General features: G+C 41.9%; 2 protein-coding genes across 2 annotated transcripts; both read left to right on the plus strand.

The window, feature by feature from the left end:
* The first annotated feature begins 4205 nt into the window (after positions 1-4205).
* LOC120844711 (cuticle protein 16.8-like) lies at positions 4206-5265 on the plus strand. The gene is made up of 3 exons (XM_040216631.2): positions 4206-4217; positions 4322-4375; positions 4846-5265. Exons 1-3 carry the CDS (start codon positions 4206-4208, stop codon positions 5263-5265), a joined length of 486 nt encoding a protein of 161 aa, XP_040072565.2.
* A 35-nt stretch (positions 5266-5300) lies between these two features.
* LOC121838148 (cuticle protein 16.8-like) lies at positions 5301-10198 on the plus strand. The gene is made up of 3 exons (XM_042294224.1): positions 5301-5341; positions 9260-9329; positions 9782-10198. The coding sequence occupies exons 1-3, from the start codon at positions 5301-5303 to the stop codon at positions 10196-10198; spliced, it is 528 nt and encodes a 175-aa protein (XP_042150158.1).
* Positions 10199-14387: the final 4189 nt, after the last annotated feature.

Genomic DNA, 14387 nt, shown 5'->3' on the forward strand with positions numbered 1-14387 from the left:
TTCCAATATTTATCGTGCCCTGCAAATATGGCGAACACAAACAAAATTTGCAGTGTAAATAATCGTGTCCCTTTACCGTTGAATTTTGGAATCGATTACGTAAATTACTGGAAGACATAAAGAAAAATACACCCGCAAAATATTTCTAACAAGATTACAAATATCGCCAGTGCATATCGTGTTATCTATCTTATAAACGACCACAGTACTTCCATAAAAAAATTTTTTTTTTGTTTTGTTTTCTTTAGGTTTTTCGGACAACTTCCTGGCCTTGTGGGCAAAGGAGGATTTTCAACACACATTTTTTTTAATAAACGTGCTATTAATCAATCGTTGTAACTTCCATGATCGGTTGTGATTCCGATCATTTAAAATAATAGGGAGATAATTTAATATAATCTCAATAATTTTTATACCCCTGTCAGACGGGCTAGTTTAGTGTCACTAGAAGCGAGTGCACTTCGCCCTTAGTGGCATTTTTGTAGTGTGCCACACGGCTCCTTCCTGAGGAACACACTGGGCTTCGAGTGAGTTTGACGAACTCACTTCGCTCGATCGAGTGCGCGGCATCATAGGGGTGTTTCAACGTTAAAACATGACAGCACAGAAACCAAAAGGGTGTCGTAAGTTTTATTTTATATATAAAAAGAAATTCGTGGAAGAGAGGACATCTATAGAAGTGTGGCATTGCAAAAAAAAAAAAAAATAGTGGGGTGAACTTGAAGTTGAGGCTGATCTGAACCAAGATTAGCGCAGCGTGAATTGATAAAAAGACAACGACAAAGTCAATCATTCAACGGCTATCTTGGTTAGCAGAGAATGATGGAGCCTACTTTTGTTTCAGCATGTAACTATTTGAGACAACAGGATAATTATGAACTAATTCGGCAGTTTCAGGGCCTCCTCGTAGACTTCCATGGAACGAAGCGGAACGCCAAAGTTGGATATGCTTCGTTCTTTATCTTGGCTTGCAGTGATCGATGAGAATCATACAACTGGCGTAAAATCGTTCATTAATGTAACGTTGTTTTAGAGCACAGCTCATAGGAACCCGTTTCTGAGTTGAGCGGCGTGGGCATAACCGCACGTTGCATTAAGGGCTGTTTCCCAAAAACACGTCACGCGTAACGTCACGTGTGGCGTCACGAGGGTAAAATTTTCCCGCTAAATTTTGCGGTAAACATTTATGCTAAGTTTGGTGGAAACATTTATTGCTAAATTTAGAGGGAAAATTTTACCCGTGTGACGTCACGTGACGTCACATTTCAAATTTCAGGTGACGTGTCATGTGACGTCACACGTCAATTCAGCGGGAAAATTTTTCGGCTTAATTTAGCGGGAAATTTAGCGAAATTTTTACGCTAAGTGGGATGGGAGCAGGAGAGGAGGATGGGGGGTACGGAAGGGGAGCAGCTGCCATACCCTCCCCAAATACATTACTAGGGGGAATACATTCCACTCTGCTCATTTGCATTAGACAGAACGCCTACAGCGCCGAATTCAGCCCTGACGAAGTGGAGGTCCGCGTCAGTCCACCCGCAAGTGCTCGTGGATGTTCTCGGCGGCCGCGGCGGTGTCGACTCCGATTCCACCAAATGTCCCTTCATTATTCAAAAGTCCACAACAATAAATTTTGTATGTAGAACATCAATATAATCGGTAGCCGAGACCTCCCCGACGATAGAGGCTCTCGTTAAGCCCAGAAAACCTGTCCGCGCCAAGGCTATTGTATTTGAGAGGAGTGGAATGTATTCCCCCTAGTAAAGTATTTGCCCTCCCCTTCGTACCCTTCCTCCCTCCTCCTCAAGAGCTAAGCTCCAATTCGGCATTACAAAGAATTGTAAAGGTATAATTCTTTTAACGTGTCTTTATTAAGGGGTATCGGTGGCCGATTGGGCTAGCGTCCACCAGATCGGACTACGTGGAGAGAAAGCTCGCACTGGAAAACCCAGTGATCCTGAGCTCAAATCCCCAGCCCTGCCCGAAGAGCACACTTCCAATGAAGTGAGTTCGGGGAGCACACTACGCTCGTTTCGGTAGACCGAGTGTGTAATCTTGATAGCAGTGTTCAAGGAATAAAAATAATAGAAGAAATTAACGCTGCGTAAAATTAGTATTATTTTGATAGGAGTAACATTAGATGCGCACTTGTTTTCTGTTGGCAGGAAAGTAGTGCATTGTAGAAAAACAAGCGGCTAAACTAGTTTCCAGCCTTGGCCCCTGCGCGACAGCCAGCGACGACCAGGAGGCACCTGCAAGACTCCACCATGCCGGAATCTGAAGGTGGCAGGAGAGACACAAACGGCTTGCTTGAAATGGAACTCGCCCAAATGGGGCAAGGTTTTTTCGAACCACCGTTCGTTCCTCTAGAAACTGCACAGTTCTCGACTGATCACGGGTAGGTTGTCGGTCATGAGAGCGGCTATGGTGAAGGCATTGGCCTGCAGCTGCTGATCGATGTCACTTGAAATTCTTGCCTGTGCGTCGGCATCCAGGTCCAGCAGCCTTTCATCTGAAAGGCGTTGAGCTCTCACGGAGAAAAGTGCCCCGACCACGCGCTTCCACTGTCCAACATCGCGGATATCGCCCTCCAGCTCGTCCTCCACACACTTCATGATGTTTCGTTGTGGCGAGTGGCCGAGTGGGCTCGCGCACACTAGCCAAAAGAAAAAAAAAAAAAAAAAGGCTTGCGCACACTAGCTCGGAGCACCCGGAGCAAATGCTCGCGCTGCAGAACCCAGTAATCCTGTATTCAATCCCTACTTCTGCTTGTTTCGATCTGGATGAACATCGTACCGGCGTGCGGACGTGTATCACTGGCTTGTAATGGCAGATCGTAATTATCAAATCAGATTTAGATTTGGATTAAAGCTCGTGACTTAGCGCAACAATGTGTGGTTACGTGTTTCTAATGAGACGACGAAGCTATTTATAAAAAATCCGTATGCACTGCAATATTTTGCGTGCCCATTACTTACCCATCGTCATTGCCATCATTTTGGAGTGACACTAAGTTTTCCCGTGTACCATTAACACACTTGGAGTGTGTTTCGACTGGCTGCAGTGCAGTCGCTTGTAGTGACACTAAACTCGCCCGTCTGACAGGGGTATAAGAATGCCAATAAAGTAGAACACATGTACAGTTTTCAGATTTTATTAATGTCGCGCGAACTTGGACCGGCTGCGAGACCTGCGCCTTATTCCGGCGTTAAAGAGCAGCTCTGCGAGAGTACACGCGTGTGGCAGAAGGCACACACCTAGTCTCGGTGACTTGCCGCTTCACGCCACTATAAGGCGCTGACCAACCGGCCGGCCGAGGTTCAAGCGATACGGTTAAAAAATATGAAGGCTGTACATTACAATGTGCCACAACTCACTAGTTAGAAATCAGGCAAATGCCTTGTTTGATATCTGCGAAAAATATTAAGTACTGTCTAAATGAGTAAGTGTTAAGTAGTTGTTTTCGTTTGTAAGAGGTATAAGGTATTACTGAATTAAATAAAAATGGGGTTAAGTTTTTGAAATTATTAACCAGATATTGTACACCATCGACTTCATTTTTAATTCTTTAAAACTTGAATAAGGTAATCAAATACCATAATGCAATGCATGTTACGCTTTCTTAGTAATCATATTCTTCGCACCTTTAAGAAATGAACGAAAAACTACATAAAAGGTGGACTATATTTTTTATGCCAATATCTTCGCAGAAGATAAAATTGTGATGTGCTGAATGTTAGCATGAATGTAAGCTTGAAACATTTTGATTGTATTGAATGTAGGGAATTTCTCCGACCCTAAACGTGGCTTTTCTGACCTAGCTGAACAATATAGACTTCGACGAACATGATATTGAAAATGCAATCATTAGCTTGATTTTAGCATTTCTCTTGACGCGCAAAAGCATCCTACTCCATAACGGCATTTCAAATCATACATTAAAGAGAACAACTACAAAAAAAAAAAAAGCCCTTTCTAACCGCATTCCTTTTCTCTCCCGTCTTTCCGAGTTCACCACACTGTAATTTAATCAACGCAGCCATCTGTTGTTTTTTTTTTACTTCGTCGATTCACACACTCTATTGACTGGATAGCTTTACAGGGCGTGTCTAATGTTAAATTATTTTTGTACCGGGTATATAAGGCTTTGCTGTCCTGTACTGCACCATCGTTTCCACTTTCAAGCAAGAGGAAAAGTAATCATCATGTTCACCAAGGTAGGCAAGCCTATTGACGCTAGTCGCTGACTTGGATATTGAGATTTTGAAAAATCGATTTGTCTTCGTTTTGACCGGAATAACAACGTTCTGCTTGCTTCCAGGTCCTTGTGTGCTGCCTCTTCGCCTACGTGGCTTGCGGAGTTGTTGTGGAGCAGGTCAGTAAAGTGAGAAATTGTAGCGATCTTGAAAGACCTAAGATTTTATGCAATACCTCAGAACACAAGATATCATGTGAGGTTATATAGAACGTCCATTCGAACGACAGTAGATCGTTTGAGAACCTTCGTTTTGATCATAGTAAACATAGCTAGGTAATCAGGTGTCAACACCGTCTTATAAATGGTAACATCGGAAGCACCGTATTGATATTTCTCAGAATGTATGCATATTCACTTTAAACTGTCAAGCACGGTCACATAATAAAGAAGACAAATGTTTGTCTTTTTGTTATGGAAGGGAAAAACAGCCGACGAGTTCGAACTGCAAACCCTTGCTTCAGCCAAACATTTACGCATTTAGATAAAGTCAAATGCAAGGAAAATGTATTGTCTCGTATAGATAAACAGGCTTTTATTTTCTGCATAACTCTGCTGATGCAAGTGCATGTTATTTTTTTTTATTGCAGCACCTTCCCCAGCCATACAGTTTCGGCTTCGACAACGTCGACGAGTTCGGCACACGCATGACCCGTCAGGAGACCGGAGATGAGTTCAACAACAAGGTCGGCTCCTACAGCTATGTCGATGCCCTCGGAGTCAGTCGTGTGGTGAAGTACGTGGCTGACGCCACCGGGTTCCACCCCACCGTGGAGACCAACGAGCCAGGAACCAAGACCTCGGCCCCAGCCGACGCTCCATTCTTCTCCACCGCCGTCGAGGGTCCCCACCCGGTCGTTGTGAAGGCTGCTCCAGTGGCCGTGCACGCCGTTCACGCTGCTCCAGTTGCCGTGCGCGCAGTGCACGCCGCCCCAGTGGTGCACGCTGCCGCTCCTTTCGGCTACGCCCACCAAGCTCCTCTTGCCTACGGTCTTGCAAAGCATTTCTAAGAAATAATAAATTAATAACATAATTCAACTCTAAGATGTATTGCTCACCCACAATCACCTACAACTCTAAGAAGTTGTGGGTGATTTCTATGAAGAGTACTGTTTTGGAAGCGCGATAAATAATATACAAATTCTAGAAAAAATCGTAAGGGTGCAGGCGAGCTGGTGAATATTAACCATGTTGAAATAACCTGAGGCTGGGGTAGAGAAGAAGCATCAGAGCGTAGAATTGACAGAAAATAGGCAGGACGACGTCTCAAACTCAGCTAACTTCATTTATGTTGACCACCTCCTTATATAGTCCCAAACTCAAGGTCATCTCCACCAACACAAAAGGATGAAGTCTAAAAGAGTTAAAGCGCCACAGCCTTCGTCAAACAATGCAAGAACATTGACAACGTTTACAGGTCGACGCGATAAGGCAGCATCCATCCACCCTCCGACTTGAACAAAAGGATCTCTTCCCCTATTATTCTATACACAGTCCATTCTATTAAAACATAAACCCTCTCCACGAAAAAAAAAGAACTGAAACGATTGTTGGGCTAAAACACGTGGATAACCACAAAGCAAAAAGTTTTACAGGTTTTTGGAAAAATCACAAACAACCCAAATAAAAAAAAAAGAATTACATATTTAGAAAGCTTTTTAACCGCAGCCTTTTTTAGAATGCTTAGCCCAGCGAATAAAGAAACTTAACTTGAAAGTCGAAACATCAGTTAGCGTTGCGGAACAGGGTTTTTCATGCATCTTTCCTAAAAGTGAATTGACGTGCTGTCTATTGAACGGTGGTGTGCCGATAGATAGCGCATTGACAGGCTCCGTCTCGTACGGCATCTGGCAAGTTCGACAGTTTCCTGCGACGGCGAACGAGTTAACAAATGTTTTCTTTAATATAAATTTGAACAGAATGCATGGTCATTAAAAAGATCGGTAAAAGTAACATTCCGCAGATGTGCGCGGAGTCGTCAAGCCTTTCAGAAATATTGATATATTCGAAAACTTCGTAACATCACCGTCTCTTTTACTTTACACTCTGCCGCACCACTCAGGCCTAATTAATTTAGCATAGAAATAATTTCGCCTTCTGCCACCCGTATCCACGAGATGTTGGGCTCGTCAAAGCCGTGCAGCTGGAAGTGGCTCACGCAGCTCGTCGATAGTTTTGGTGTGTCGCAAACATGTGCGCTGCGATTCGTTTAGTTGCTCCGCCCGCAAGATGAAACTTCGAGCTTCAGAGTAGAAGTAAAAGGGTGCGGACTTTATCCGCCAAATAGCACGAAATAATATAAGATGTTTTGAAAATTGGAAATCATACAAAAGGCTTTTATTGTCCCAAAATATTATCAATTATATCTACTTGGTGCTTCGTTGACAGCTTGTTGAATATAATAACTAAATAAATAAATAATAAAATCGATATATTATACATGCTTCTAGAATGTTGCGATTGTCTTTGTTTTTATATTTCATTTCATTTCATTTATTTACCTCAAGGGCGCCTTTTGAGGATGCATTACACGAGGGGGGGTGGCATTAAATGGGAATACAATATAAAAAAGAACGTAAGGACACCAACCTTTCGTCCAACCACAAAAGAAAACAAGATATATATACACAAAGAGACATTCCCTACTCATTGAAAAAAATCCCTCACATTTCTTGAAACGGTGTAATATCTAAGTTGGTTACAAAATGATCTGGCAAGTTATTCCATTCTTTAATATGCAATATTAAGGGAGAAAACATGAATTAGTTATTATGGGAGCGCCATTGAAGGAGTTTACATGTGTTGGCGTTTCGAGAAGAAATATAATGGGCTTTTTGACAATAAATGTTTCTGAACTGTCAATTACTATGGTAAACTTGATGGAAGAAACAAATGCGGTTAAGTTTGTGTCGTGTGGCTAAGAAAGCAAGACCAAGTCTTAATTTTATGATGGAGACACTACTTTGTAGAGATTTTTCGTTTAGGATGAACCGGGTGTTTTTTTTAAATGGATTATCGGTTTGATATTAGATAATTTTTTTGTGGATTTTACACAACGCTTGCGTATTCAAGTTTGCGTCCAATTATCGTTTTATAGGCGAGTAATTTTGTCACAGCAGAGGCCAGATAGAGGTTCCGCCTCAAAAAAGCTATACATCTCGTTGAGCTGGTGATTATGTTGTCGATATGTTCATTCCACGCTAATGTTTCAAAAATATGGACACCCAAGCATTTGTATAATGGGACGCTTTCTAATTGTTGTGACAGTATTGAATATTCGCGAGAGGATTTGGTCGAGTTGGTGGTAACGGACATTTGTTTGCATTTCCCGTGTTTAATATTCATCTGCCAATGCGTGCACCAGTAGCTTATGGTGTCGAGATCGTTTTGAAGAATGTAATGATCTGTTGGGTCAATATTATAATTCAATAATTCTCGTACCTTGAAAATGCGGCGAACACAAACAAAATCTGCAGTGTAAATAGTCATGCCCTTTTACCGTTAAATTTTGGAATCGATTGCGTAAATTACTGGAAGATATAAAGACAAATACACCCGCGAAATATATGTCACAAGATTGCATATATCGCCCGTGCATATCGTGCTATCTATCTTATAAACGACCAAAATACATCCATAAACAAATGTTTTTTTCTTTAGGTTTTTCGGGCAACTTCCTGGCCTTGTGGGCAAAGGAGGTTTTTCAGCACATACTTTTTTGGTTTTTCAATAAACGTGCTATTAACCAATCGTTGCAACCTCTATGATCGGTTGTGATTCCGATCATTTAAAAGAGTAAGGAGATAATTTATTATAATACCAAATCATTTTTAGAAATTCCAATAAAGTAGAACACATGTGCAGTCTTCAGATTTTAGCAATGCCACGCGAACTTCGACAGGTCGCCAGATCTGCGCCTTATTCCGGCGTTAAGGAGCAGCTCAGCAAGTGTACACGTGTGTGGCAGAAGGCACACACCTAGCCTCGGTGACCTGCTGCTTGAAGCCAAGATAAGGCGTCGACCAACCGTCCGGCCGGGGTTCAAGCAATATTCTTAAAACATCTGAACGCTGTACATTAAAATGTGTCACAACTCAGTAGTTAGAAATCAGGCTAATGCCTTGTTTGTTATGTGCGAGAAATATTAAGTACTGTCTAAAGGAATGAGTGTTAAGTCGTTTTCATTTGTAAGAGGTTTAAAGTATTACTTAATGAAATAAAAGTGAGGTTAAGTATTTCAAATTTTCAGATATCGTACACCATTGACTTCTGTTTTAATTCTTCAAAACTTGATTAAGGTAATCAAATACCATAATAAAATGCATATTACGCTTTCTTAGTAATCGAATTCTTCGCACCTTTTAAGAAATTAACAAAATCTAAATAAAATCCGTACTATATTATATGTATCAATATCTTCGCAGAAGCTAAAATTGTGATGCGCTGAATGTTAGCATGAATGTAAGCATGGCACATTTTTATTTAGATTGAATGTAGGGATTTTTTTTCGACCCTAAACGTGGCTTTCCTGTCCTAGCTGAACAATATAGACATTGACAAACATGATATTGGAAATGCAAGCATTCTTTTGATATCAACATGTCTCTTTCTGACGCTCAAAAGCATCCTACTTCATAGCGGCATTTCAAATCGTACATTGGCATGAACAGCTACAAAAAAAAAAAAATTAAAAACAAGCCCCTCTCTAACCGCATACCTTTTCTCTCCCGTCCTTCCGAGTTCAACACGCTATAATTTAATCAACGCAGCAATCTCTTTCTTTTTTCTTCGTCGATTCACTTACGGTATTGACTGGATGGCTTTACAGGGCGTGTCTATAGTTATTTTTGTACCGGGTATATAAGGCTTTACTGTCCTGTACTGCACCATCGTTTCCACTCTAAAGCAAGAGGAAAAGTAATCATCATGTTCACCAAGGTAGGTGACTTGTATATTAAGAGTTTCAGAAACCGATTTGTCTTCGCTTTAACTGGAATAACAAAGTTCGATTTGCTTCCAGGTCCTTGTGTGCTGCCTCTTCGCCTACGTGGCTTGCGGAGTTGTCGTGGAGCAGGTCAGTAAAGTGAGAAATTGTAGAAATCTTGAAAGACCTAAGATTTTAAGAAATACTTCAGAACACTAGATATCATGTCTAGGTAATCAGGTGTCAACACCGTCTTCTATATTGTAACACCGGAAGTACCGTATAATTATTTTTCAGAATGTATGCATTTTCACTTTAAACTGTCACGTACGATTACATAACAAAAAATGCTTGAACCATCCCAGATCTTTATGACCTTAGTTACTTCCAATTCATCTTCCATTTTATTGTTTTGTTCCACTGGAGATGAAGAGGGAAAAACAGCCGAAGTGTTTGAACTGCTAACCCTTGCTTCAGCCAAACATTTACGCATTTAGATAAAGTTAAATGCAAGAAAAATATATTGTCTCGAATAGATAAACAGGCTTTTTGTTTTCTGCATAACCCTGCTGATGCAAGCATATAATATTTTTTCATTGCAGCACCTTCCCCAGCCATACAGCTTCGGCTACGACAACGTCGACGAGTTCGGCACCCGCATGACCCGTCAGGAGACCGGAGACGAGTTCAACAACAAGGTCGGCTCCTACAGCTATGTCGATGCTCTCGGAGTCAGCCGTGTGGTGAAATACGTTGCTGACGCCACCGGCTTCCACCCCACCGTTGAGACGAACGAGCCAGGAACCAAGACCTCGGCCCCAGCCGACGCTCCATTCTTCTCCACCGCCGTCGAGGGTCCGCACCCGGTCGTTGTCAAGGCTGCTCCAGTGGCGGTGCACGCCGTTCACGCTGCTCCAGTTGCCGTGCGCGCAGTACACGCCTCCCCAGTGGTGCACGGTGCTCCTATCGCCTACGCCCACCATGCTCCTCTCGCCTATAGTCTTGCAAAGCACTTCTAAGAAATAATAAATTAATAATATAATTGAACTCTGAGGTGTATTTCTTTTATGCGAGTGGTTGGTGATTTCTTTGAAGACTACTGTTTTGGAAGCTCGAAAAAGAATATACAAATTCTGCCCTTAAGTATACTGTAAAAATGTCAATGTGGGACATTATGGTCACTTCTATCGATATCTTTAGTGATTAATAAGTCCAATGAACTCCAGGAAACACTTGGTTTAAAATATCACAGTTGGCGCACGCGCAACAATATCTAATGTTAAAATTCCGGTACATTAAAATGGAGCGATCGACATCCTGATTCAGGCGAATGAAACTATGCATAACGCAGCATCATTGAACAAGTTTATCTGCTCCCCGACTCATTGTACTTTCGTTGGAAGGACTTCTATAGGCATTGTCGCATTAAAATGACTCGGCGGTGACATCAACACCATGTTCATAAATTGTCGGTAAATTTTTTTCGCGCTCGCTCTGCCACCCGGCAGTCAAGTACAGAGACTAAAACCGTAACCCAAACAAAAAATCGTTTAGGAGCCAATTTATTTCGTTATTTCGAAAAGAAAGCAACATTTTTTTGCCAGTTCCATACCGTTTTACAAACACCAGGCAGTAGTGCTTTATGGAAAATATTAAAAATTGGTGACGTGAAATGGCAGAGTATTTGGCAATTTATTTTCGGAGAACATAGAATAGCCACAACAGTCCCTATTTTTATTGTTTGCCCAAATTCCAATATAAAAGGCTCATAAAATGTTTGCTATATGAATGTTCTCTCTACATTTTCCTTCAGAGTACGAGCTTGTACAAGTCTGAAATGTTAAGTAAACTTCTCCATCCCCCACTTCCAAAGTGCTTCTGTCATGATGTGTGAAGGGTCGAGGTAGATTAACATTCGTGCAGAGCCAGTAGAACCCGAGAACTGCCGTTAACTCTGACTCTATCAAAAACAATGAAACTGAAATAAACAAGGACATATTAAAATCGCCAGAAGATTGAATATATTTTTTGATGTTATGTACAAAAAATCTCAACACGGTATGTTTTTGTTTATTTTAATTGTTGAAGATTTTTCCAGCGTCCACTTTACCAGTGTTGTGGAGTTGCCACTTCGGAGTAAGAAAGATTCCTGAATTATACCGCGCTTTCGCGATCCCAGAATGGAAAGGGAATGGAATTGTGCAGAAACGGAAGTAATGGACTGGGAATAGAATTAGGGGATTTTACCCAGATTGGAGTGAGAATGGTATGGGCTCCGATCTTATGCGAGCAGTGTCGATGGGGCAAAATGAGCTTTTAAAATAGCATCATTGCACTTTAGGTAGCCGCTGGTTTGGTTATATGACTTGCTTATGTTCCTACGATAAGAAAAGTGTCCCCCCGGTGTAGAACCAAAACCGCAGAGCTATAGACGGACAATGTCTGGTTCGTGGCGCCGCGAAACGTGATAATGTGACTGTTTTTACAATGTGCGATTACATCGCGAATCATAGGCTATCGGTCAAGGAGAAAGCCACACTTCCGGTGTATTTCTATGCGTGCCATCTCACTTGTCATGCGTCTGTAAGAAGTGGATAATATATACGGTCCCTTTGTAAAGAAAATGGGTGGTCTGAAGCTCTGCTGTCTGGTACGACGCTTTTACGCTTGGTAGCGGGAGCTATGTCTGCAGTGCTTCCTAACCAGCTGCCGCTAGCTCTATGTGCGACCACAGCTTGGCTTGGTAAAATTCATGCTGTAAGTGCTCGCCACAAACACAGCATAAAGATAGAGTACATATAGCTTAAGCACAAAAGAAATAAAATAAAACGGCACAATTACACACTATAAAATAACTTCATTGCACAAGGACCTATTCAATTATATGGTTTCCTCATCCAACAGTTCACTGAAGGCTGGCTAACGCATCGTCCTCCCAACTCAAAAATTCAACAATTAACCCTAGCAGTCCTAGAGGGGTCGGTCTTTGGATCTGTAATACTTTTAATTTAAAAGGAATGATTTTGATGAGTCAGTTGCTTCATGCATGAGCACGTTCGCCGATCATTGCATGTTATATGGACAAGTAATATATAATAATGCCAACTTCACCATACAAGGAATCAAGTTAAAATTCATATATCGATATAATGGTGAAGGAAATTAAATCTACATAAAACCGTCTGCACGTTTTCTCTAGAAAAGTCTACCACCAGTTATTTTAACGATATCAACTGCACTCATTTTACAACAGTTACAGAATATCAGAATCTAGATATTTACCTCATATCCTCGTTGTGTTGAAATCGGCATGTAGATTATGCCGCAGCAAAGCGTTTAAAATCGTTGGGTTTCCTGTGTCGAAAAGGGCGTAACTTTCCGCAGGTGACGGGGGAACTATTTTATACAGCAAACGTGATACCTGCATTTGAATATGCCAGTATCGCGGGGGACACCAAAAATACTATAGATAAAAATAAACAAGAAAAATTTCAAAATATATTAGCTAGGTATGTTTTAGGAAAACCAATAAAGTATAGTTGAAGTAGAAAGTTGAAATGGAGGATATTAAAATGTCGAAAAGGCAGTCTTCGTTTGAAGTTTTTAACAGTGCATTTCACTCTGAGACTGGCATCCCACGTGAAACTACATGTTCTGCCCATATTGCCTATTCGCGAGTGTGGGTCCTATTCATAAAGTGGGTGAATGCAGGTGCAAAACTGCTGCTTTTAAAAATCCTTTTTTTTTGTTTTCTTTTTGCAAAAACAGTTATCAAATGAAACGGAATACCTTCTGCACTTTTCTCGGATATTTTCAAAGGACGCTTTTTATACTGCTCTTGAAATCATAGCTTCATTTGACTGATATGAATCTGTAAAAGATAAATCACAGCCAGAAATTTAACTAATTGAATAGAATAATTTTATTCCTAGGATATGCAAACCTTGTTGTAAACCGAGGGGTAGGGTTTGGTGTATTTTCTTATTTGTCTTACATGTTATGTCATGAATGTGAGGAATACTTTGAATGTCGAGAAAATGTGTTGGGATGCTTTGAATAGGCCCGTTTATTCCGTGCTCCGGAGCGCTCAAGTTTGGTGCTCCGTTCCGTAAACGGACAGGAGCACCTCCGTGACTCCCGCAGCGCGAGTGACTTTTTCGCGCTCCTTGACGTCGTGTCCTCAAACAAGATGTCTGCGCTGACAGAATCGTTTTCGAAACAAAAGGCACAGCAGGATCGCTGCCCGTTTTCAGTTGAACAGTGCTTAATTCAGCAAGTAAAAGCGGTTGGATTTCAAAGCCAAATCAGAAATTAGCGTTTCGGATAAAGTATATTCGTATATCTCGACTGAAAACTCATTTATCATTCGATTGGTAGCGTATTGATAGCGCAGCGACACACAAGTTGTCGAGATGAGGAGACAGTCGAACGGAAGCCATTTTTAGAATGCTTGGCACAGCAAATAAAGATACTTTGATTGGAAAGCTGGAAAATCGGGTAGCGTTGCGGAAAGGGCTTTTCCATGTATCGCGCCTGAAAAAGAATTGACTTACCGTCTATTGAACGGTGGTGTGCCGGTATATGCATTAACTGACGTTAGGTGATGATGATAATCATTGTCTGCAGCTTTTGAATCGGGCGGTCCCGTAGAGTTTGGGAGCTAGCCAGTGGGGGTTCGGTTATCCCCGTAGGTGAACTAGCATCCACCAGTTTTCCAGTCTTCGCTTTGTGGTTTCCAACAGCTCACGGACCCCTTGGTTGGTTATAGGTGAAGCGTAGTCTGCCACTGAGCTAGAAGCAGACCAAAAGCCGAGTGCCCCTACCAGTGCGAGCTTTCGGGTTACCTGTACACACTCCGCTGGTTCAACTGGTTGCAGACCGGTGCAAAACAATACAAGGTGTTCAATTGTATCATCCGCGAGACCACACACACGGCAGGCTGGAGATTCCACCGTCTGCTCGAAGCAACGGCGATACACCTGCGTTCGCAGCCCTCCTGCGCGCGACTCAAAGAGGAGCCGGCTGCCAAGGCTGTGGTCGTATAGTCTAGTCTCTGCCGAAATTTCGTTCATATATCGATGGAACAAGTATGGACTTGGACTTTGCCGTTTCTGCCCACCGAGCTGCCTCCTCCCCTCTTATCCTGTTTCGTACCTCGAGTTTACGCTTCCTACCTGATGTAATAGTTACAGGGGTCGAAAACAAGCC

The sequence above is a fragment of the Ixodes scapularis genome, unplaced genomic scaffold (genome assembly GCF_016920785.2).
Source record: "Ixodes scapularis isolate PalLabHiFi unplaced genomic scaffold, ASM1692078v2 PGA_scaffold5__190_contigs__length_132052651, whole genome shotgun sequence".
NCBI classification, from domain to species: domain Eukaryota; kingdom Metazoa; phylum Arthropoda; class Arachnida; order Ixodida; family Ixodidae; genus Ixodes; species Ixodes scapularis.

Coding starts and splice junctions, on each gene's coding strand:
- LOC120844711 (XM_040216631.2), top strand. Junction 4,376..4,845: donor GCGGAGTTGTTGTGGAGCAG/GTCAGTAAAGTG, acceptor TTTTTATTGCAG/CACCTTCCCCAGCCATACAG.
- LOC121838148 (XM_042294224.1), top strand. CDS start 5,301: ATGTATTGCTCACCCACAATCACCTACAACTCTAAGAAGTT. Junction 5,342..9,259: donor ACCTACAACTCTAAGAAGTT/GTGGGTGATTTC, acceptor GGAATAACAAAG/TTCGATTTGCTTCCAGGTCC. Junction 9,330..9,781: donor GCGGAGTTGTCGTGGAGCAG/GTCAGTAAAGTG, acceptor TTTTCATTGCAG/CACCTTCCCCAGCCATACAG.